The sequence below is a fragment of the Papio anubis genome, chromosome 11 (genome assembly GCF_008728515.1).
Source record: "Papio anubis isolate 15944 chromosome 11, Panubis1.0, whole genome shotgun sequence".
Classification (NCBI taxonomy): Eukaryota; Metazoa; Chordata; class Mammalia; order Primates; family Cercopithecidae; genus Papio; species Papio anubis.
The window spans coordinates 37,262,108-37,286,838 of record NC_044986.1 but is presented as its reverse complement, the minus strand read 5'-3'; the positions used below and the strand labels follow the sequence as shown (position 1 = coordinate 37,286,838).

The 24,731-nt window shown below is 50.2% G+C and overlaps 2 protein-coding genes across 2 annotated transcripts in view; one reads left to right on the top strand and one right to left on the bottom strand.

Moving 5' to 3' along the window:
* Positions 1-24,731, bottom strand: part of TLL2 (tolloid like 2) — a 151,915-nt gene that overhangs the window by 3,832 nt on the left and 123,352 nt on the right. Inside the window, exons 14-20 of the mRNA XM_003904059.5 lie at positions 18,584-18,709; positions 17,686-17,846; positions 16,227-16,407; positions 10,868-10,993; positions 8,589-8,716; positions 5,490-5,703; positions 1,596-1,846 (exon numbers count right to left, since the gene is read on the bottom strand). Of these exons, the coding sequence (XP_003904108.2) occupies positions 1,596-1,846; positions 5,490-5,703; positions 8,589-8,716; positions 10,868-10,993; positions 16,227-16,407; positions 17,686-17,846; positions 18,584-18,709 (1,187 nt within the window). The remainder of the gene's footprint in view (positions 1-1,595; positions 1,847-5,489; positions 5,704-8,588; positions 8,717-10,867; positions 10,994-16,226; positions 16,408-17,685; positions 17,847-18,583; positions 18,710-24,731) is intronic.
* LOC108580436 lies at positions 6,135-8,595 on the top strand. Its single transcript, XM_017944170.3, has one exon. It carries the CDS (start codon positions 7,136-7,138, stop codon positions 7,493-7,495), a length of 360 nt encoding a protein of 119 aa, XP_017799659.2. The 5' UTR covers positions 6,135-7,135; the 3' UTR covers positions 7,496-8,595.

Sequence of the window (24,731 nt, the reverse complement as noted above, 5' to 3'; positions counted from 1 at the left end):
TATAGAATCTATTACTTATTAAGTACGCAGGTGGGTCAGGTGCTGTGCTAGGCACTTCCAGATCTTATGTAAACTTTACAGCAACCTTATAAGGCAGGTACTATCCCCATTTTTTACTTCAAGAAACTGAGACTCAAGTTCTCCCAGGTAGGCAGGACCCAAGCTCCGGCCCTTCTGATTGTAAAGGATGCACCATGCATCACCGAACTCCAGGGTCATCATTGTGATGTGTCTCCCAGGAGACCTGAAACAAAGACCATTGTTCAGGCCTCTGTCCCTTCCAAGGACAAAAACTGGGATGGAGCCACCACGTTTGTCAGAAAGGTTTTGCCAGGTGGTCTGTGAATGGGAGCCACATTCCAAGGCTGTTGCCTGCGAGGTTCTAGTGGAGCCAAAGTGAGCTTCCCCCACGGTTAACCGCTCAGGACCCTCCAAGAGGTTCCTTTCCACAGACCCCACAGTTGGAAAGACTTTATCAAAGGCAGTGCATTGGCTAAGTGCCACTTTGTCATTCTTCCTTTTCTAGAGGGTGAAAGAAGATGGGGAATTATTCAAAAAATACAAATGACAATTTGAATTTCTGTTTAGCACAGGAGCACTGGTGACTCCAAAATGATGTGATTTAAGTCCAGCCAATAGCAAAGAAGCTTGAGCGACCAGGCCTGGAGGCAACAGAAAGGAGGGGGCTGGTGCCCAGTATGGGCAGTGTCCAGTGTGGTGCAGCCAGGGGAGTGACCGGGACACTGTACTGGCCAGTGCACAAACTCCCACCAAGCACCAACTATATGCCAAGCCCTATGTCGGGTGCTGGAGAAATAGCAAACACAACAGGCCCACTGAAAAAGTGAACAATGAGAACACTGATGATGACCTTGAGTACAACTATTGTTGTGTATAGTAAGTGACTTGTAATTTTCATTGGCATTTGGTTTTGCTTGAGGAGAGAAATGTGAATATAATAAATATATAAAAGCATAATTAAATATTTTTAAAGCCTGGGGGCCAAATAAAAATGGAGGAGAGCAGCTGCGCGTGGTGGCTCACGCCTGTCGTCCCAGCACTTTGGGAGGCCAAGGCGGGTGGATCACTTGAGGTCAGGAGTGCAAGACCAGCCTGACCAACATGGTGAAACCCTGTCTCTACTGAAAATACAAAAATTAGGTGGGCGTGGTGGCACATGCCTGTAATCCCAGCCGCTTGGGAGGCTGAGGCAGAAGAATTGCATGAACTCAAGAGGCAGAGGTTGCAGTGAGCCGAAATCCAGCCTGGGCGACAGAGCAAGACTCCGTCTCGGGGGAAAAAAAAAAAGTGGGGGGAGAGGGAAAGACTTTGCAAAAATAGGGGGAAAGTCCCAAAAGGAAAAGTGCTCTTCCATGGCTGCCTCAGTAAGGGGCCTTCAAGGACTGGTCCCTTGGCTGCCTCCCAGCCTCCTGACATTTCTCCCGCTTCCCACTCCGCTTCAGCAAAACGTGCCTCCTCGCGGTTGCTCGTAAGCGGAGGAGGTGGCCAGGACTGAAACCCGGGTGTGTCTCACTCCACAACTCATGCTGTGATTCATCACACTCTGCCCCGGCCCCAGCGTCTCCGGGACTTACCCCAGAGCCACAGAAGCGGCCGAGCCTGGGCGCTGAGCTGTCGTAGCCGTCGTAGGCTTCCATGTAGTCGTAGCCACAGTCGGCCTCCTCCTCAACCTCAAAGGTCCGGAATGTCAGCTCCACGCCGTAGCCGTCCTCTGCCACGATCACCCAGTCGCAGTGGGCCTGGCTCGGGTAGTTGTTGTCCCCAAACTGGGCATGGGAATAGAGCTCTTTGGTCTGCACTTCAGCCTTCAGCCTGCCCCCGCACTCTGGAGCAGAGACAAGTGAGATGTCCCCTCAGCACAAGACACCCTCGTGCCTCCCGCCTGCGTCTGCTCAGTTTTCTCTACAGAGCCTGGTGCGTGCCTGGCAGGAGAGGCCAGGTAGTCTCGTGACCCCATCTGATGGAGGAGTACACAGAGGCCCCTGGCTCACAGGTCAGGGCTCCCTCGGGGGTGCAAAGTGGCCCTTACAAGCCAAGGTCGCCTGTTCCCAGCTTGAGAATACGTGAGCATGCCATTGAAAAGAGCTGGCTGCTTTTTGCTTTTTCGAGTTATGGAGACATGGAGCCAATGGATGGTTCGCCTCACTGGTCGCTGGGATGTGGGTGGATCTATTTGCCACTTTATTCCCCGGAAGGGTTGGATGCATCTGAGAAGGGCTCACACTCGCCCCACGGACTGACTGTAATTTGTCATTTCTGCCAACAGAGGGCGATAAAAGCACATCAGAACCGCGGGTAAGCCCTCAACCCTGGAAACTTCAGACCCTACTTGACTGGTTCTTGCAACTGAGGGCATTGACCATAGGCCAACTTTGAGGTCCCTGTGGGTGTCACAGGTGAGCTGCCCCTCAGGTTCTGGGCTTGTATTCTGTAGCCTTTGTTTCTGTTTTTTTTTTGTTTTTTTGTTTCTGGTTTTTTTATTATACAAGGACAGTAACTCTTGCTGGCCCTGGTCCTATATATAGTACCTTGTGTCTTGGACACTTAAGCCCACATAAAATAAAATGGATATTGGCCGGGTGCGGTGGCTCACGCCTGTAATCCCAGCATTTTGGGAGGCTGAGATGGGTGGATCACTTGAGGTCAGGAGTTTGCGACCCGCCTGGCCAAGGTGAAACCCTGTCTTTACTAAAAATACATTAGCAGGGTGTGGTCGTGGGCGCCTGTAATCCCACCTACTCGGGAGGCTCAGGCAGGAGAATCACTTGAACCTGGGAGGCGGAGCTTGCAATGAACTGAGATTGTGCCACTGCACTCCAGCCTGGGCCACAGAGCAAAACTCCATCTCAAAAAAAAATAATAATAAAAGTAAATAAATAAGTAAAATAGGTAGACAAGATTGGTCTAGATTAGCAAGCACCAGAAATTCTGGAGGCAAATTCTTGCACAGCCCCTCCCCTGTGTGCTCCATGCCCCCAAGGGGCCCAGGCAAACACTGTTGTAGATTCTGGGCCACCTAGCTCCTAACACTCTGAGGCCCCTCTGGAGCTCCACGCCCCGCCTGGCCCAGTCCTGTCTGACTGCCCATTCTGAGTCCTGTGTTGGCTCTGGCTTAGAATGTCTTCCAGGTCTAACCCGTTTTGGGGAAATTTCAAATTCCTGAGAGCTGGCTGGTCATGAAATGAACACAGAGCAGGGCGGGACACCTTCCCTCCATCCTGCCGGACGCCCCCACCCTCCCCACCTGCCTAGGCCCCGGGAGGTGGACCCCTGGCCTCCATCGGTGACCCCCGTGCCTTCTGCTGCAGGTTCAGCCATGGGAGCACCAGCAGATGAGATGGAGGGAGGAGAGAGAGGCCAGGGTATTTAGTCCCCTGATTGCCACAGCTGTTCTTCTACTTAGGTCACAGCTGCAGCCACAGGATCTCTGCATGCAGCCCTCTCTGTCTCCAGCTTCCAGGAACTGCTCCCTCCTCTCATCCTCTGGGTCTGGGGTTGCAGTTCCTTGCTCTGGTGGCTTCACTGTCCTACAGTGTCCCATACCCTCTCACCCCTTTGTAACCTGTCCCTTTATTAACTTCTCCTCAAATAATGACTCTGAATGTGCCCCCATTTCCTGCTAGGACCCTGAAGCACCTATGTTCTTCCTGGTCTCTATCTGCAGGGACAAGAAGGCTTTTAAACTTCCCTGGAGGAAGCTAGAACCAGAAGCTAGAACTCCTCAGGGAGTTTGACATGCAGTGTTTTCTGCTGTGCAAGGGGAGGCTGAACTGCCTCAGGATGCTGGTTGCCATTTTGTTTGACCTAATTTATATTTTCTGGTACTGAAAAAAAACTGGGGGTAGGGGCTGTTAAAAGGATCACAGGGTCGCATGATCGTGAGCTCAGACTCAGCATTACAGAAGCAGAGTGGGCTTTGGGTGGCCACCGGCTCTGACAAAGGACACAATTGTACATCAGGATCAAAGGGTCAGATTTGCTTCTGTGGGCACTAGTCCCAGGTGGTAACATTTTAATGGCTAAAGAGCAGAGCCAAATTTCCTACTGACATTCTTCTACTTAATGAAGTAGATAATATAAGTTATAAGCACATACATTTCCCACCAAAGCACCTAATACAGCTATTTACATTTTGAGTGGAAGAAAAAATCATGGGAACAGAACCACTTTTCACTTTCCAGAACTGGTCCTTACAGGGATAAAAGGTCTGCTTTCACCACTCAGTTACCCAACTTCTGGACTTCATACACCAGCAAAATACCCGGGCTGGAGTGCAATAGCATGATCAGAGCTCACTGCAGCTTTGAACTCCTGGGCTCCAGCAATTCTCCTGCTTCAGCCTCCGGGGTAGCTGGGACCACCACGCTTCACTATATTTTCTAGTTTTTATTTTGTAGAGATTGCAGTGGGGGGCGGGGGTCTCACCATCTTGCCCTGGCAGGTCTTGAACTCCTGGGCTCAAGCAATCCTCCCCATTCAGCCTCCCAAAGTTCTAGGATTACAGGTGTGAGCCACCGTGGCTGGCCAAAATATATTTTTAAAAAGACAGGAAGAAAGGAAGGAAAGAAGGAGGGAGGAAAAAAATGGGGCACTAACAAAGGGTTGTCCATTTCAAATTGTGTCAATTAAGGATATTGAAAGAAAACAGCCATTTTCCCTGTGGTTGCTGAGGCTTCATTTTAGTTTTTTATTTTTTATTTTTATTTTTTATTTTTTATTTATTTATTTTTTTTTTTTGAGACGGAGTCTCGCTCTGTCGCCCAGGCTGGAGTGCAGTGGCCGGATCTCAGCTCACTGCAAGCTCCACCTCCCGGGTTTACGCCATTCTCCTGCCTCAGCCTCCCGAGTAGCTGGGACTACAGGCGCCCGCCACCTCGCCCAGCTAAGTTTTTGTATTTTTTAGTAGAGACGGGGTTTCACCGTGTCAGCCAGGATGGTCTCGATCTCCTGACCTCGTGATCCGCCCGTCTCGGCCTCCCAAAGTGCTGGGATTACAGGCTTGAGCCACCGCACCCGGCTAGTTTTTAATTTTTTAACAGACAGAGTCTCACTCGTCCAGGCTGGAGTGCAATGGCACAATCTTGGCTCACTGCAATCTCTGCCTCCAGGGTTCAAGCAATTCTCCTGCCTCAACCTCCTGAGTAGCTGGAATTACAAGCACCCACCACCATGCCCAGTTAATTTTGCATTTTTAGTAGAGACGGGATTTCACCATGTTGCCTAGGCTGGTCTCGAGCTCCTGACCTCAGGTGATCCGCTTGCCTCGGCCTCCCAAAGTGCTGGGATTACAGGCACGAGCCACCACACCCAGCCTGATGCTTCATTTTAATAGGACATTTTATCACGCACCTTCCTCCCCTAGCCCTCCCCCGGTCAGAATAAAAGGCAGTCCTTGTCCTGCCTTCACCATATCTCTGTCTCCTGTCCAAGTGCTCATCAGCTGGAAGCCAGTATCCCACCCCAGGTACCTGTGCTGTGCACTGCCTGGAAGCCTTTCCTCTGCACTGAGGCATCCGAATAAAACCTGAGAAACATACTGCTGCCCGAAGCCACCATGGGGTCTGGTTTCTTGCTGCCGCAGAAACGGCCCAGGATGGGGGCCAGGCTGTCGGGCCCGTCGTACATTTCCAGGTGGTCATAGGCACATTCCTGGTGCTGCTCGATCTCAAATTCATTGAAGGTCTGGGGACAGAAGAGCAGAAAGTAAGGCAAGGGCCTGACATTCAGCCGGGGTGGGGGCCTCCTCTCCAGTTCTAGGAGAGGAAGGGGCGAGGCAGGGTGGGGAGACTTCTAGTTGGCTGTACAGGGGGTGTGTGGCCATGGTGATGCTTGGGGACATCTGTAGAGAGGGTCTCAACCTCTGCCTTGCTTTTGGTCCAGAAGGCGGCCCTATGAGGTAGTTACATGAGCTACAATGACCACACTGCAGATGAGAGAGCAGGGGTTCAGAGAATTTAAATGCTTGACATTTTGACAGCTATTAAGCGACAGAGCCAGGCTTCCCACAGCCCAAATCTGTCTTCCTTCCATCCCATCACACAGCTTCTCTCTCACTTAGGGCCAAGAGCCAGCAAGGGCTGAGTGCCCACTCTCTGTGTTGGCAACTGTTTTAAATGCTTTACAAGTATCACCTCTTTCAATCTTTACACCCCTGTGATGTGTCTAATCCCCACTTTACAGATGAGGAAAGTGAGGCTCAGAGCTGCCAGATGAGTTGTCCAAGGTCTCACACTGGTAGAGCTGGGCCATGATCTGGCACTCTGGCGTCAGAGACCCTGTTGTTGACCTGTGCACTCTACTGCATGATCCTTCAGTACAAATGACACTGGTGAGGTTGTATGAGGTGCACACTGCTCCGGGCAGCACCCTCATGGTGGCTGACACTCGCTGAGTGTTTATTCCATGCCGAGCATTTATGGGCATTTTCTCACTCACTTCTGGTGATGCTGGGAAGGAAGAGCTATTATTATTTCCAACATGCAGAAGGGGAAAATGAGTCTTAGAGAAGCTGGCAGACCTGCCCAAGCTCATGCAGCTGGAGACAGATGAAGCTGAACTTGACCCCAGCTAGCCTTCTCCAATCCCCACTGCTATCATTCACCAGGTTGTGCTGCCTCATTTCTCCGTTTCCCCTAAGGACTGTCCCCTAATGCTGGCCAGGGGCGCCCCACCATTCCAGCCTGCTTTTCAGCCCTGAATGCAGGCTCCTCGGGTGCTGGGTAGGTGGTCGACTGATGGCAGCCCCAGCGTCAAGGGAGATGGGATAAGGTGAGCGGGGACGGTGTCAGATGAAGACCTGGATCAAACGACAGAGCAGGGACACAGGACATTAGCTGGGGCGGGGGTGGGGGGGGGGTGCTCAATTCATCTCTGGCCTGGCAGCACGGAGGTGGAGATTGGGAGGGGGAAACAGGACCAGCATGGCAATGCAGCTTTCAGAAGAATGACTTCCACACACTAACGCACGTGGGCAGAGCTCTCCCGCCTGTGAGATAGGGGGCGCTGGGGCAAAGGTGGTGGGTAGAGACACTGGACAGGGGAGCAGTGGCACCAGGACGGCCCTGCAGTGGAAGGGAGCCTTAAGCTCAGCAGGCAGGGAGCTCCCAGGAGGTCCATGGGGCGCCCTGTCGCCATCCCCAGGCAGCGAACACCACCAGCTTCCTTGAGAAGTATTCAACTCACATTCTACGGTAGCGAAAAGAGCTCAGTCAATATATCCACCATCCGTTTCCCGAGGAAACGCCTTTTGGAAACTACCAAGTGTGGGTATGAGCCTCGAGCAAACGCTTCCCGTTATGCGTTTGCGCGCTCCCAACGCCAGAGGGCGCCTCCCCTGCGGTCCTCGGGGCTCTATGTTGCCATTGCGAACATTTCCCAGCAGATGGCGGTCTTGGAGAAGCAGTGCCTTTCCCTAAGGCGCTCTCCAGTTGATCCTCACTCAGATTCAAGGCTGACCCGTGACAGCCGCTCTTAGCAGAGCAGCAGTTTCCCCACGGGCGGCCCAGCATGTGAGCTGTCCGCTGGGAGCACCCTGTGGTCAGAGGCCCTGTCTTCAGCCCTCGACGCCCTGGGGGTCCATTCGCCTCTTCTGCTCCTCACTCATGGCTCTCACCAATAAACATCCTGCAAGTCCCTGCGCCATAGTCCATTGATTATGGACTTCTCCCTCTCTGTTCTCCTCCATTCTCCCTGAGTTATCCGTCCACCGTTCATAGGGTCAATCCTACTTACCTCTACAGTCAGAAAAACCCATTTTAAAAATGTCCGTCTGCCTGAAGTACAATACATTCTCCAGCTGGCAAAAGGGTTTCTTTATTCTCCAAAATGTGGGAGTCCCTGGGGGTTGAGAAATGAGACTCCTAGGAGATTCAACTCCCCTTTGAAATAACTGCAAACCACACATCATATACGTGAAAAAGACTTTAAATAAAGGCTTGGGGAGGAACTTTTAATTCAGGAGGGAATTTGCATAAAGAACTTAGTCTCCTATTACTAATGGAAAAAAATTAAGTTGTAGAAAAAATATGAATAGGATTTTATTAGAGGAATTTGAGTAACAAAAACATATATATTTCCCTGTGCACTGACAGTCATGATTGTCCACAGAAAATTTCTGGAAGGATCCATAAGAATGTGTTCAGAGTGGTCATTTCTAGAGTGGAAATGGGGGCTCTGGGGTCTTTTGATTTCTATTTCCAACCTCCTGTACTGATTCATCTTGTTTTTAATCATGAGACTATATTGTCTTGTAAAAAATTTAAAACTGGAAACAAGTGAATCTCAAAGAGCACTGCAGATGCGGGTGGTGGATGCCGCCTCCTGCTGGTCCCACTGTGCCCAGGTGTGATCTATAGAGCTTTTGTGTGTTGTTTCTTTTAATCTGCACAACAGCCCGATGAAGTAAGCTTCATTAGTATCCATGTTTTGCAGATAATGAAACTGAGACCTGGAAATGTTGAGTCACCTCCCCCCAGTTACAGAGCTGGGAAGTGGCAGAGCAGAGACTCAAATGCACATTTGCCTGATACCCAAGTCCATGTTCTCAGTAAACTACAAAAATGACTCACGAGTTTCACCCTGTGGCCTGCAGTTGAAGAGATGTTCCAGGTACACTCCCTCCGGCTGGGGTATTTGTCAGGCCAGTTGGGGCTCGCCAGGGTCCCCTCTGCACTGCTGATCTTGTGTGCACAGCCAGCTGGGGGTGGCGGGGGGACACATACAGAGAAAGAAGTCATTCACTATGGACAGCACGAGAAGGATTCTAGGGGGTTCTCCTCCCCTCTCTCCTGATTGTCTCAGGGTCTTTATCAAATGTGGGGGTGGGGTGTCCTGAATCAGGTGTCTCCTGGCTCAGGGATGTGTTGGTTTACTTGCACTGGCTTTTCTGCCTTCCTGGCTGTGGCTCGGGGGCCAGGCTATCTTTCTATTCCTATCCACATTGCAGTTATCCCTGCAAATATGTTAAAAGCACTGGCAGTGGGGTCGGGTGGACCTCGACCCGTCTTGGTTCCGCCATCTGTGGGACTTGGGGCTGTTATGTAAGCTTCAGTGTCCTTATTTGTAAAAGGGTGCCACCCTAGTCGGGGTGATATATGATCAAATGAGATAATGCATGGGAAAGGCTTAGGGCGTGCCAGCCCATGGTGAGTGCTCAGTGCATCTTGGCTAACAGAGGTCTGCTTCATCACTGCACCATCTATCCATAAGCTTCTTTTAGTTTTGCTCAGTGGTTTTATTTGGAGTCTACCAAGTGTGTCCTGGTGACAGTGCTATTTGCCAAGAGTGGTCCCACAACTCGTTCGATGCCTGGCATCTTGGCCAATAACTGGCATTTCTCTTCTTCTGTGTTGGGCACTGTGGACAGCATTTTCCATGCATCCTCTCCTTTAGTCCTTCTCACTTCCCAAATAAGAAAATAGCTTTGGAGAGGGACAGTGCTTTGCTGATAGGGGGCAGAGCTGGGACTCAAACCGGGCCTGGCTGGCTTTAAGGCCAGTGCTACCACTGCTTAGAAAGCACGGGCGGACTGTATCACACACACAGAGGCTCCACGCTGAAGAAACTGGAGAGGCAGGTGAGGAGGGCCCAGGGGAGGAAGGGGAGGAGGCAGCTTTGAAGACGGTCCAAAGAGATTTGCCTCTGCTCAGTGCTACATCTGCTCTGCAGCCACACAGAGAACAGGCGCCCAGAGGGAGAGTGGCTCGGCTCCTGGGACATTTGCTCAGCTCCTGGGACATTTGCTCTGACACCCCCTGCCCTTGGGGTCAACCCACACAAACGCAGCCACTATTCAGGGGTGGGAACTTGGGAGAGTTGACCTCCCTCCTGTCCTCTCCCACACTGCAGGAGGCAAGCCTGGTCCTAGCCCGGGCCCGCCTCACAGGGGCTTGACTGTTCCTTCCCTGTTCGGTTCTTCCACCAGCCTCCCACCCAGCCCCTCCACCACCTGTGACCATGCCCTAGGGCTGGGCTTGGAGGGTGGCCGCCTCCTCCTGAAGACATGTCAGCGCCTCCTGTAACATTCTAGGCAGATCCCGACCAGACTCTGCGGCACCCAGCCAAATCTCCTAACTCCAGACTGTTTATTCCAGAGATCGGGCTGTGTGTCTTCCACCTCTTCCTCCACCCTTGACTTCCTTTGCAGGGCTTCACAGCTGGGGCCAAGGCCTGGAAGCCTGTGTGTTTGTCATAAGTGTTCAAACTCCCTTCACTGGGCAGGGTAAGAACAGAAGGCAGGCTTTTTCCAGAATGACTGGACCGTGGACAGTAAAAGCCACCTGGCCCTGAAGAATTTCCTACAGTGAATGGAGAATGGAGCAAAGCTTTTCAAATCCTATTTTCCTATGGGACCTGCATATGGTAATTAATATATGACAAAGACATAAAAGGCTGATCTTTATTGATGTTTGAGGGCATAATATGTGTCAGAGAGTCTGAAATACTTTGTTTTAATCCTCACAAAAACTTTAAGAAGGAGGTTATGTTTAGACCCTTTTAACCAAAGAAAAAACTGAGGCTCAGATAGGTTAAATTGCTTGCCCGAGGTCACACAGCCAGGGAACGGCAGAGCCAGGATGTAGACCTAGGTATTCAGATTCCAGAGCTTGCAGGCTTAATCATTTGCAAAAATAACTCAGCCTACAGCACCTGAGGCCCCCAGGTGCCCCCTGAAGGAGTGAGATGCCCTGGGGAAAACTTCTCTCCCACAAGGACAGCAGTGGCTGGGCCTCAGCTCAGAAAGTGGAAGAGCTCCTCACCCCAGCCCCTCATTCATGCACATGCTCACAGGGGTTTGGGGTGTGGCAAAGGTCAGCCCACCCCCCAACAACCAGAGGTCCAGCCTCACCCTCTTTGCAGTCATGCCCGTTCTCGTGGAGCCGGTAGCCGTTCCTGCACCTGCACAGGTAGCTCCCAAAGGTGTTGACGCACTCGTGCTGACACCCGCCATTGTCCTGGGCACACTCGTCCTTGTCTGGGGAGATCAATGAACTCTTCTAAGAGGAGACGCCAACTTACGAATGTCCCTCAGGGCTCAGAATCCCACTTAAAAATGGCCTCCTCCAGGAAGCTTCTCTGATTGCTCCCCTTCCCCTCTGACTGTTCCCTCACTGGGGGAGTGAAGCGGGAACATCTTCACCTCAGATTTCTTGCATATCTACTTGTTTCATTTTCCAAGCACTTGGCCCTGGTATGTGTTGGATTCTCCAAGTACTTTTTCTATGTTCTCTGGCCCTGCTCCCTGCTCAAAACAAGGAGCTCCCTGAAGGACAGGCTAGTATTAATCATAGTAGTAACAATAATGACAGTAATTCCTACTTACTGAATGTTTACTATGGAACAGGCACAGTCCCAAGCACTCCATGCATTATCTAAGTTAATTCTCATCCAACCTTAGGAGGGAGTTCTCTATCTGCCAGTCTTTATAAGTAAGGAAACTGGCCGGGCGTGGTGGCTCACGCCTGTAATCCCAGCACTTTGGGAGGCCGAGGCGGGTGGATCACCTGAGGTCGGGAGTTCAAGACCAGCCTGGCCAACATGGAGAAACCCTGTCTCTACTAAAAATACAAAAATTAGCCAGGCGTGGTGGCGCAGGCCTGTAATCCCAGCTACTTGGGAGGCTGAAGTAGGAGAATTGCTTGAACCTGGGAGGCGGAGGGTGCGGTGAGCCGAGATCACGCCAGTGCACTCCAGCCTGGGCAACAAGAGCGAAACTCCGTCTCAAAAACAAAACAAAACAAAAACAAGTAAGGAAACTGACTCTGAGAATGGCTAATGTGACCAAGGTCACTCAGTGAGCAAGCATCCTCTATGGCTGACCCCGAGGCCTGGGCTCAAGTGCCACGACTCCACACCGCCCTCTGCACGTGGAGAAGCTGGACACACAGCAGAGGGCCAGCCCTACCCCACCACTTCCAGCTCTTGTGGCCATAGACAGTTCCTGCCCTCTGTGCCTCAGTTGCCTCTCCTGTAAAATGGAGACAGTAATGGTATCCTCACTTCACAGGTTGTTGGGAGGGGCAAATTAATTAAAGCAGCACCCAGCCCACAGTGTTTGCTGCATAATTATTATGTGAGAACTCAGGTGCTGGCCCTTGTTACACTTGTGGTCCTTGTATGCAGCCCTATCCTAACCCAGCTTGTTCCTGCATTTACCGAAGATCAGCCTCCCTCCCCTGCTTCCCTGCCATCACCGGAATGACTTTAGGGGTCAGCCCTGTCTTCGTCCACTCTCTACACCCTCTTGTTCACCATGGTTAATGTCTCCTCAAACACTGTATTTTACCTGCTTATGTCATCAGGACAAGTAAGAGCCCTTGTAAGACCCTTTAAGAATGCAGAAGAGACGCCCGGTGCCATGGCTCACACCTGTAATCCCAGCACTTTGGGAGGCCGAGGCGGACAGATCACCTGAGGTCAGGAGTTCGAGACCAGCCTGACCATGGAGAAACCCCGTCTCTACTAAAAATAGAAAATTAGCTGGGCGTGGTGACACATTCCTGTAATCCCAGCTACTCAGGAGGCTGAGTCAGGAGAATCACTTGAAGCCAGGAGGCAGAGGTTGCAGTGAGCTGAGATCGCGCCATTGCACTCCAGCCTGGGCAACAAGAGCAACACTCTGTCTCAAAAAAAAAAAAAAAAAAAAGAATGCAGAAGAGATGAAGCCGCCCAACACCCAGCACTGACCCACCTCTCTCCCTTCCTTCCTCTGAGTCCTTCTGCAGATGACTCATAGGTCCTCACTCCTGCTCTGACCCTCTCCCCTGTGCTGTGGCTTCCTATTGCAAATGTGGAGCTGCCCTGCTTGTGATGCTCTGCTACATCCTCCGCTGAGGTGGCTCCTGCCCACCCTGCTGCCCTGGTCCTCCAGCTGCCTGGCCTTCCCAGCTCCACACTGCCTGGCATGGCTTGGTCAGATGACAAGTTTAGGCTTCCCCTGCTCAGGAACCTGCAAACAGTCTCCGTTCCTGTTTCATCAGGTCCCTACTCTTCAGCCCAGCGTTTAAGGTCCTTCATGACCTGGCCTTCCCCAACTTGGCCCATCTCATGCCCTTGGCTTCCCAGCATGGGTCAGGGCTCCATGCAGGCCCATCTCATCTCTGTCTCTGTGCTCTGTTGAGACCTTAACCTGTGCTCACACTGCTTCCCCTATTGGGGACCCTGTACTTTCTCTCTAATCATCCTATCTCCACCTCCATGTCTTCCATCCCTTAAAACCTGGCTTAGACCACCCCAAATCCTGCAAAAAGGCTTCACCCACTGCTCCAGGCAACCATGGGCTTCTCTTCTTCAAACATTAGCCCTTGTTGCAGTGGCCCACCCCACAGTGCTCCAGGCTGGGACTCAGCAGGGTGTGTATCCCTGGCCTCCCTAGCTGGCATGTAAGCTTGTCCAGGGTTGGGGGCACTTCCCTGGCAACAGCTCTGAGCCTAGTAGTGTACTGTGCCCACAGCAGACACTCAAAACAAAAAACCTGACTTGCTCAATGAGAGACTGCCAAAAACACCCATGGAGACGGAACTCTGGGTATGTATAAAATCAACAAATAATTTGGTCGTTTCTATGCCAAGCATTAAGACTATAAAGATAACCAAAATACAGTTCCTGCTTGTAAACAGTTCACACTCTAATATGACGTGACATGCAGGACCTGCTATACAATTTACAAGGCTCAGCACAAGATTTGAACTTTGTTTAAACACTATTATGAATTTCTTTTTTTTTGAGATGGAGTCTTGCTCTGTTGCCCAGGCTGGAGTGCAGTGGCACAATCTCGACTCATTGCAACTTCTGCCTCCCTGGTTCAAGCGATTCTCCTGCCTCAGCCTCCCGAGTAGCTGGGACTACAGGTGCTCGCCACAACGCCCAGCTAATTTTTTGTATTTTTAGTAGAGACAGGGTTTCACCATGTTGGGCAGGATGGTCTCGATCTCTTGACCTCGTGATCTGCCCGCCTCGGCCTCCCAAAGTGCTGGAATTACAGGCGTGAGCCACCGTGCCCGGCCATGAATTTCAAGATGATGACAACAGAACCTCAAACCAGTGTGGGCCCTTCTGAGAACAGGCTCTGTGCTATTGCACAGGCCACAGGCCCACGGAGCTGGCCCTGGTGACAAGAGCCCTAATGGAAGGAAGGAGAGAGTGCTGTGGGAACACTGGTGAACGAATAATCAATGTGCTAAGAGGGTGCTATGGCTTGAGTGGGTCCCCCAAAGTTCATGTGTTATAAACTTAATCCCCAATGCAACAGTGTTGAGAGATGAGGCCCTTACATGTGATTAGGTCATGAGAGCTCATTATTGTAGCAGTGGGGTCCTGATAGAGGATGAGTTTGACCCCCTTGCCGCTCTTTCTCACCCATGTGGTGCCTTTCACCCTGTTATGACACAGCAAGAAGGCATTTGTCAGATGTTCCCCCTTGATTTTGAACTTCCCGGCCTCCAGACTCATGAGCCAAATACATTTCTCTTCACTATAAATTACCCAGTTTGTGGTATTCTGTGATAGCAGCATAAAACGGACTAAGAGGAATAAGATGAAGCCAGAGAATGTACAGAAAGTGGCATTGTGGGTCTTCAGGTTGAAGTAGGAGTTTCCTAAGTAGCGAAGGAAGAAGGATATTCCAGAGAGAGGGAAGGCCACAGGCGGGGGGTATGAAGAGAGAATGGGATGGGGGTTTAGGAGTAGAGGGTGATGGCATGGGGGAACAGTGGGGGGATTATTCGTGATCACAGCACAGGGCACCTACAGAGGGAATGTGGCTGGTAGGACAGGTGGGCCAAGACAGTGTCCAGCATCAGATGCTGTACTAAGGAGAATGGGCTTTTTCTATAGCTGCTGTACTGGCCCTGAGGATTCATGGCTTCAGGTTGAGAAGTAGGGTCCAGTGTGCTACTGTAGTGGGTTTAGTACTGTCTTCCCAAAGTTTCTGTTCATGTGTGATATGGTTTAGCTGTGTCCCCACCCAAATCTCATCTTGAATTGTAGCTCCCATAATTCCCACGTGTGGTAGGAGGAACCCGCTGGGAGAGAATTGAATCACGGAGGCGGTTTCCCCCATACTGTTCTTGTGGTAGTGAATAAGTCTCACAAGATCTGATGATTTTTTAAGGGGTTTCCCCTTTCACTTGGCTCTCATTCTCTATTGTCTGCAGCCATGTAAGACATGCCTTTGCCTTCTGCCATGATTGTGAGGCCTCCGCAGCCATGTGGAACTATGAGTCCATTAAACCTCTTTTTCTTTTTTTTTTTTTTTTTGCCCCAAGATGGAGTCTTGTTCTGTAGCCCAGACTGGAGTGTCGTGGCGCGATCTTGGCTCACTGCAACCTCTGCCTCCTGGGTTCAAGCGATTCTCCTGCCTCAGCTTCCCGAGTAGCTGGGATTACAGGCACACACCACCACCCTCGGCTAATTTTTTTTCTTTTTTTGTATTTTTAGTAGAGACGGGGTTTCACCGTGTTGGCCAGGCTGGTCTAGAACTCCTGACCTCATGATCTGCCTGCCCCGGCCTCCCAAAGTGCTGGGATTACAGGCGTGAGCCACCACGCCCAGCCTAAACTTCTTTTTCTTGATCAATTACCCAGTCTCAGGTATGTTGTGAAAACAGACTAATACAATGTGGAACTTTAGAATGTGATCTTACTTGGAAATAGGGTCTCTGCAGAAGTATTAGTTAAGAATCTTGAGATGAAATCATCTTGGATTTAGGGTTGATCCTAAATGACTGGAATCCTTCTAGGAAAAGGAGGGGACACAGAGACCCAGAGAAGAAGGAAACGCATGTGAAGATGGAGACAGAGATCAGGATGATGTAGCTACAAGGCAAGGAATGCCGAGGACGGCTGGGAGCCACCACAGACTAGGAAGAGGCAGGGAGGAATTCTGCCCTAGAACCTTCCGAGGCAGCATGGCCCTGCGAACCCCTGGATTTTGGAATTCTGGCCCCCAGAACTGCAAGAATAAGATTCTGTTGTGTTAAGCCAACCAGTTTGTGGTAATTTGTTATGGCAGCCCTAAGAAACAACACAGTCACCAGTAGATATATTTTAAAAGCCCTGGATCCAGGCACGCCCCCTCCAAGGCAGCCATACCTGGAAGGCTACAGGAGCAGGCAGAGAGAGAGAGGAGAGGGCCAGGGACCCCAGAGCCTGGAGTCTGCAAAGCCGCCTCACCTGCACTGCATCAGCCTCACCTCCGAACCCACGTACCTGAGAAGAAGTGGGCCCTGAAGCCACGCTTGGAGACGGTGTTGTCGGACTTGAACTCCACACGCATGTTGTTGCTCTGCGAGGTGATGACCTCGGGTGTCTCAGAGCCACAGAACTTGCCGTGCAGCTTGGCATCGGGGGACAGGCCGCTGCGCACCTCCACAAAGTCGTACTTACAGACCTGCAAGGGAGCATGATGGGGAGCTGCCCAGAGTCCCTGTCCCCACCCCAGACCCCCAGCACACTGCTGCACCTGCTTCCTGAGCACCTCACCCTGCCATGTGGGGGGTCCCTTGACTCTTGCTATGCTGGTTATTTGAATGAGCTCCAGAGGGCACAGGGGGACCCCTGGCTCTCCCACTGAGGCTCTGTGGGGGCGCCATCGCCTGGCATGAGAGCACAGGGCTCCCAAACCTGCATCCCCATAACTGTGGCCTTGCTTTAATTTACTGTATGCATTAGGCTTCCACACGAAATTTTGCTTGAAGAAAGGGCCCCACTGCTAGAAGGAGAAGAAAAAGAAGAAGAGCCAGGGAGAAGCAAGAGGAAGAGGAGGAGGAAAAAGCTGCAAACCACCGACAGAATCTGACTCCCTTTTCAGGCAGGGAAACAAGCGCAGAGGGAGAAAGACATTTGTCTGAAGTCACATAGCTCAGCAGTGGTGGAGCTAGGACTAGAATTCATGTTCCCTGCTATAGCAATGATTTTTCTCAAAAAGAACTTCACTGCTAAGGGTCTTATCAATTGCTTTCAAGGATTATTTTTTTCTGCACAATATTCACTTTGGGGTGACACCCTCATGGGCACCATGGCCTCCGTGCATTGGGGTCATCAGCATTGAAGTCTCCTTCCAGTACCCCAAAGGCCTGACTCTCAGGTGAGAGCTACACCAGTACTATTCTCGAGGTGAGACCCCCAGCTCAGCTGGGGTGGGGAGGGGAGTCTCAGGAATGGCTTGTGTGCCCCAGGGTGTCCCTCCAGCCTAAAGTGCAGATGTAAGCATGCGTGACTAGCACTCCAGCTGTAGGGCACTGCCTGGACCTCAACTGACTTGATCATCCATGATCATTGGCTGAAAGAGGAAACAGGCTGTCTGTAGCGTCCTTGTCCCTAGCTAATCCTCACCCCCTTTATTTGCCTCAGCCGCACACCAGCTCCCCAGATTCACAGCCCAGTTCTGACACCTCCCACCCCCAATACCTGCCTCCTCCACTCTTGTTCTGATTCTCCTTGGATGTATCAGCGACAAGAGGGCCGGAGGTGCTCTATCTGCAGAGAGCGTGCGGCCGAAACTGCTGGAGAAAACCTTCCCCCAGATTCTGCTAGTGCAGGCCCTGTGACTGTCCAAAGCTCCAGTTCCAACACAAGTCATCTCCCTGCCCTCCCAGCCCCTCACTGGTTTCCAGCTCCAAGTCACCCCTCAATACACTCCCCAATCAATCAGAGCACAGAGACATACGTCATTGCCTTCCAGTTCAAACACTTCAAACTGAAGGGAGATCCGGTACTGAGCGGGGGCCACCACCTGCCAGACACAGTTTTTGTTTGTGGGATACTCCTTCGGCCACCCAGGGCTGGTGATGGTTCCATTCAGCTTGGTAATGAAACCGCCACAGGCCACTGCACGGGGGAAACAGAAACAGGATTTCATTTAGCTTTGGCTCCAAGTGACTGTGATTTCCCACCAGGAGCAATAGAGCCCTGCTGTTCTGTAATAATAATTTTTAAATGTTAGACAATTTGAACTGATTAATTCAGTGTCCTTTGTTCAAAACTATGGTTTCAACTGAATATCTGAAAGAAAAAAATTGGGGATAAATCTTTACTGCTTTTAAAAACAATGAATGCATTTGTGCTTTCCTTTCACCAAGTGACAGAGCTGGGGGCTCCCTATGGCTTGGGCCAAAGGAGAATTAGAAATGTTTGCAGCAAGCTACTCACCATACCAAGCTTGCATGAACAAGCAGATTCATGCACGTGGACAAGGAAGACAGAACACAAGCCAGGTAGAAATAGGATGGATGAAAAGTGCTATTGGTTGAGTCACTGGAGTGCTCACGGTTTTTCTTTGCTTTTGTTTCCTACTTTAATAATCATGTCAATTTCACACAATCATAGAAGAAAATAAACCTCGATTTCAGTCTCTAGGGCAGGGTATATGTAATTTGGGCAGTTTTCTGACAGTTGTGACAGCTGTCAGGCTGTTTCTCCTTCTGGGAAGTAGGTGGGTCTTCCACCATGTCTGCCCATTGCCCATTGTTCCTACACAGCCAGCAGGTTGCCCCATCTCTGCCCCAGTTCCTCAAAGACTTGTCCCATATCCCCTCTCATTCCAGCTTGGCAGGTCCCACACCAACCTTCACACATCTTCTTATCAGCGGCCAGCTCGTAGCCAGGGTCACAGACACACTTGTAGCTGCCCAGCGTGTTCACACAGCGATGCTCGCACCCTCCGTGATCTGGCCAGGAACACTCATCCACCTCTGGTGGGAAGGAAGGCGACTCCAGTTACATCGTCATGAAGCCTCCTGGCTGTTCCCAACCCTTCCGCATCCCAGTTTCACCAGCAAGTGTCCTCTAAGAAACAGGAGCCACTCCTGGTGACCACCTCCCAAAGAGTGCTATGTCCACCTCTGAAAACCAGGCAGCAGGGACAGTGAAGGCAGGACACTGACAACACAAGCAGGAACCTTGTTAGCCGGGGTGGGCTCTGCCAAGAGGAGGTCAGGCCTGGAGAAGTGAATTCTTTGAGGTGTTCTGTCATCGGTCATTTGAGACTTCAAAACATTTCACAAAGTTCCATGCCAAAGACTTCATCCATTTTAAAGCCATGGAATTGAGGACTTCCCCTACCCCCATAAATATGCAACTTCTCAGAGACATTAAATAAAGGGTGAAGACAAAGAACACGTTGCTAGATGAAGATGTGTCAGTATTCTCTAGACATTAGAGACAGAATGTGTTATTTAGCAGTTTTAGAAATACTCGTAAGAGAGGTGTGCACAGGGAGATATTCAAGGTTACAGAAAACACGGGCTCTTAGGTTAGCCAATGCTGCCAGGAAAACCTGCAGGAAGAGGCCATAATGAGGCTGAGTTAGCAGGTGCTTTGGATGGGATTTGGCACCAAGTGCCTAGTGATGCGTTTGGGGCGACTAAGTAACAGCACATAGCATGCCATCGTTCCGGTTCAGAGGGAGAACCTGGAAGTCATTAGAGACGCTCCCCAGACACATTAACCCACGTGCCACTGAAGAAAAGAAAAACCAAAACAAATATTAGAAATAAAAGGAAAAATATGATTATCTGTTGCCAGCCATAGTACATCTAGCCCTGAAAGACAGCATGTGGGATGTGGCCTAGCAGAGCTAGAGAGGAGTCTAGTGAAGGGACGACTAAACACTGAGACATCTTTTTCAAAAACGTTGAACCTAGGAAGAAGAAAGGATGTGGGGAGAAGCGGGAAGGAGAGTTCTGGTCCACAGCACCACGGAAGGTAGGAACACAGTAAGTATAAAGTTGTTGGCCAGATACGGTGGCTCACGCCTGTAATCACAGTACTTTGGGAGGCTGAAGTGGGTGGATCACAAGGTCACAAGTTCGAGACCAGCCTGGCCAATATGGTGAAACCTTGTCTCTACTAAAAATACAAAATTAGCTGGGCGTGGTGGCGCATGCCTGTAATCCCAGTTACTCGGGAAGTTGAGGCAGGAGAATAGCTTGAACCCGGGAGGCGGAAGGTGCAGTGAGTTGAGATTGCGCCATTGCACTCCAGTATGGGCGACGGAACAAGACTCTGTCTCAACAACAACAAAAAAAGTTGTTCACCAAATCTTGAAATAACTCATTATACATAAACTAAAAGAAATTAAGAGCATCTATGAGTTGGTAAAGACCTGGAAAGATACCCAGTCTTGCCCTCTCAGGCAGGAATCTTTTCAATAATGTTCTGGAGAGAGAGCTCTTCAGACCCTGCTTGAAAACTCCCAGAGACAGGACTCTCACCACTTTTCAAAGATATTTATTGGGTTAAAAGTCTCACTCCTTACAACTTCCAATCCACTGGTCCTCAGAAAACACAAACCCTCCAATCACCCAGCTTCCCTCTACCCTGCCTTTTTCCAACTCAAATATACCCCTTTCCTTCCAATCTTCTTTGTCTGTGATGCATAGACTCTTCATCAACCTGGCTGCACTTCACTGAGTAAAGGAGTGTTTGTAAATATCCCATCATTTCACATAGTGGACAGTGAACTTAGGTAACTCTAATGGTGATGTATTCTTGGGCTCAATAAAAGCTTATATAAATTAATTGCTTGTTAGGGGAGATTGGGTTTAGAGAGACAATCCAGGCAGGGAGGTGAAGTTGCCCATCGCCTCAAATAAATGTAAGTCTTAAGTATGCTAAAATAGTAACAAGTGTGCAGTTACTTTTTTTTTTTAATCACCTTACCATATTGAAAGTACTTTCGTAGACATTTGCTAAAAAGTATAGAAAGAAGAAAATAGTTGACAAAAAGTAGTGGAAAGAGTCCAGGCTTTAAAGTGAATCAGACCTAGGGTGGATCCTCCAGCAGATCTTCCTCCAATAAATGGGATGACTGCTAGTGATTTAGCCTCACTGAGGCTCCCCCCTGCTTTAAAGTGAGAATGATAATATTTACTTTTAGGGTTGTGACGACGAAAATGATGCATGTGAAGTACCCAGCATACAGACCATCGACACACAGAAGCCATCATGATAGACAGCAGCAGAGTTGCCTTCAAATTTCCAGCGAGTAGAGAGACACAGTGATGGGGCAGTGAAAAGATAAGGTTATCTGGGCATACTTGGACCAGGTGGGAGTGGAGCAGTGCAGGCCTGAGGAGGGAAGGGAGACAAGGCAAGAACAGAAAGAAGGAAAATGCTTCAAGGATGGGCCAGTGGAGGAAGATGGATGGGCAGGAGGGCAGCACAGCAGAACTCAAGACACTGGCTGGGGGACCTCGTGAGGAGGCAGAAGGAAACCAAGGAAAGAGCCCATTGGGAGAGACAGATAGACGAAGGACCAAGGCCGGGGGCAGAAGGAAACCGAGGAAAGAGCCCATCGGGAGAGACAGATAGAAAAAGGACCAAGGCTAGGGGCAGAAGGAGACTCTGATATCAGAAGATGCTGTGGTTGTGGGCAGGACACATAGGCAAGAGGGGCACAGAGGAGCAAGTGTCTTGGCGCCATCTTAGCCAGGTGAAAGGAGAGAGCCCAGTGGATGGACTTGGGCCAAAAGCAAAGAAAATGTAATTCCTCCAGAGACTAGAAGGTAAGGTGCTTGGCCTTGGGAGGTAGATGAAAGGCATGCTTTTACACCTGAGCTCTCTCTAGCAAGAGGCATGAGATGTTTGCCCAGTTGCAGCCCTGCTTCAGCCTGGCTGGATGGCACAGAGATGCATGGGGCCTCCCACTATGGTAAAGCAGCACCTGCTCCAAGCCCACAGGCTCGTGCTTGCTCTGGGCTGCAGAGGCAAAGGCCAAGGCCAAGCCTCCCAGAAAAATCTGGGAGAGCGTGGGAGTAGAAGAGACTGGAAGCAGGGCTCAGCTTAGCATGGCAGGAGCTCTGGAGTCTTCTCATGGTCCAGGTGGAATTAGTGAAAGAAGGAAGTAGTTAGATGATGAGATGGCTCAGGCAGGATCCCAAAAATTGTTTCAGGGAAAGTTAAGGAAAGGGAAGGCAGAGCACATTCTTAGGCTTTTAAAGAAATCCCTTGAAGGAAGCCAGTCCCCTTACGAAGCCCTTCATGGTGACCTATCAGCACTGGGATAGGGGATGGAGGGATCAAGGTGGGAATCCTTTAATTCTTTATGTGGGGGCATAGGACCAAAATGGCCCTGCCATCCCTTGAGCGCTGCTGCCTTCTCCCAAAAAACCCAGAATTGTAAGGTGCTCTGCTTGCTGCCGGCCAGTAGGCTCTGAGAGGGGCTGCCATCTGGCACCAGAAGGGGGTGCAGAGGCCAACTGGCACCCTGGCCAGCGTCAGGTGCCAGCTGGGCCCTGGGCAGAACGCCTGCCAACTGGCACCAAGGCAAGAGCTTCTTTGGCTTGCTCCAGCTCTTCTGCTGGACCTTTGAGCTCCTCTCCCACCTTCTTTCACTGAAGAAGTTCTGATACACGTGCTAGGAACTTTGTGTTCACAGGACATCTGACTGATGGACTTGCTGGGAAAAGGTTGGGCTGGGGAAGCTGGCTGGGCATAGTCTCCTGACCTTCGCAGTCTGATATGGCAGCCCCCAGCCACACATGGCTACTGAGCACCTGAAATGCAGCTGGTCCAAGTGGAGATGTGCCATGAGCATAAAACACATGCTGGATTTCCAAGACTTAGTATGAAAAACATAAGATCTCTCATTAACACTGTGTATATTGATTACATATTTAAATGATATTATTTTGTACCTTAGAGTAAATAAAAATATCACTGAACTTAATGTCACTGGTTTCTACTTTCTTGTAAGGCAGCTGCCAGCAATTCAAGGGCACCTATGTGGCTCCTGGTTGTGCCTCACGTCCCATTTCTGTTGGACAGTGTTGCACAAAGCTGTGGTCTCTCACCCACTCTTCTTCCGGAGAGCCTTGCAAAGGAGGCAGAGCAGGCAGCAGGATGCCCACTCCACCAACAGGGCAACGGAGCCCATTCATTCATTGATCTATCCATTCTTTCATTGCTTACTAGGTATCTACTGAGCCTACTGTGTGCCAAGCACTGGGACCACAGTGAGGAGCAAAGCAGGTATGAGCTGTCACAGAAAGGAAAGCTGATCTGCAAAAGAGTGGCTAGCTAGCAGGCAACAAGGGACCAGCGCTCCAAACTCCACTTGCCACGTCCAGAGCCCTTTTGCCTACACCCCTGTGGTATTGGGAAGGTGGAAAGGTGATCAGTGTCAGAATCGAATCACAAACACTAAGGAAAAATTCCACCCCCTTCACATTCCTTCCCTGTGGCTTTCAGGTCTCCTTATTGGAAAGAGAGTGGACTGTGGAATCCTACAGATCTAGATTCCAGTTCCAGCCCAGCCATGTGAGGAATTCAGCTTCCTCAACTGGAAAACGGAGGCAGTAATAATTCCTACCAGGGGACTGTAATGAAGAAAAGCGAGATAACCTAGATGTCCTTTCCCTGATTTAATAGGTCTAGATGAGGTTTCCATTAATCCTGATTCCTACTTTAAGATTCATGGTCTAGGTCAATGGTGTATATTTCTTCTTTTCTAAATGTTGTTCTCTGCAGTTGTCTTTACCATAAAAAAGTCAAGCTGAGTCTGTGCACTAAGTTACTTTGGGTGGGCCTCAATCCACACTTTGACAGGCATCTGAAAAGATGTTTGCAAATTGAAATGCCCTCCAAGTAGGACACTGGGTAACCTGGGCCCCGTGGCAGACTGAGTCTCACAGCCTCCACCGAGGTCCACACCCACACGGCAACGTCATCGCGCATTTGCTGCTGATCTCCTTCACCACCTTGAGCACTTGAGGACAACCATTGTGTGCTTTCCTCGGCGTCTCCAGCCCCAGCACCAACACATTAACTGATGAATGTTGAATGCACGCTAGATGGGGAGGAGGGAGAAGGTGGCATCTTCTAACCAGCAGATGGAGCCGGCTATCATGGTTACTTGAGCAGGTCCAGGCACTTCCTCCGTCTCTTACAAACCAGTTTAGCATCAGAGAAATACCTTCCATTGCCCTGACTGGCATCTCCAGCAAGTTTTCCATAAAAAAATCAGGAGGTCCAGTTAAATTTGACTTTCAGATAAACCATCAATCACTTCTCAGCACAGTATGTGATCTTTGGGACATATACTGAAAAAAAAAAATCATTCTTTATCTAAAATTCAAATGTAACTGGGCATCCTGCTTTTTTTTTTTAATTTCCTAAGCCTGACAAGCCTAATCTCCAGCTTTAGCTGGTACTCTCAAAACTGTGCATTGCTGACCACCAGCAGCATCAGCAATGAGGTGTGGATGGTCAGTAGTTACCAGTTACCCCCTGGAATGGAGTTCCAGCACCCAACTTATAGAACCTGGGGTGGAAGTCAGGGGAAGAGAAGGCCAAGAGGACTAGAATAAATAGAATTAGAATGACAATCTCATAATCATTCATGACATGTGGTAGGCAGAATAAGGCCTTCCAAAGTTGTCTACAGCTTGGCCTCTGCAACCTGTGAATCTGTTACCTTAATGTAAGATTCTGCAAGTGTGGTTAAATTAAGGATCTTAATTAGGTGAAAGAAGGACTCTGCCAGTGTGGTTAAATGAAGGATCTTGGAGACGAGGAGATTCTCCTGGAGTATCTGGGTGGGCCCAATGTCCACAACAGGTCTGTGTAAGGGAAAGAGGTAGAAGGAAGATAGGGTCAGAAGGAGGAGATGTGGGACAGGAGCAGAGATCTGAGATGCAGCAGAGAGAACGTGGCATGAGAATGACACACTGGCCATTTCTGTCTGGCTTTGACTGTGGAAGAGGACCATGAGCC

What these genes read in the sequence shown, in the direction of transcription:
- LOC108580436 (XM_017944170.3), top strand. Translation starts at nt 7,136, where the DNA reads ATGGGGCGCCCTGTCGCCATCCCCAGGCAGCGAACACCACCAGCTTCC.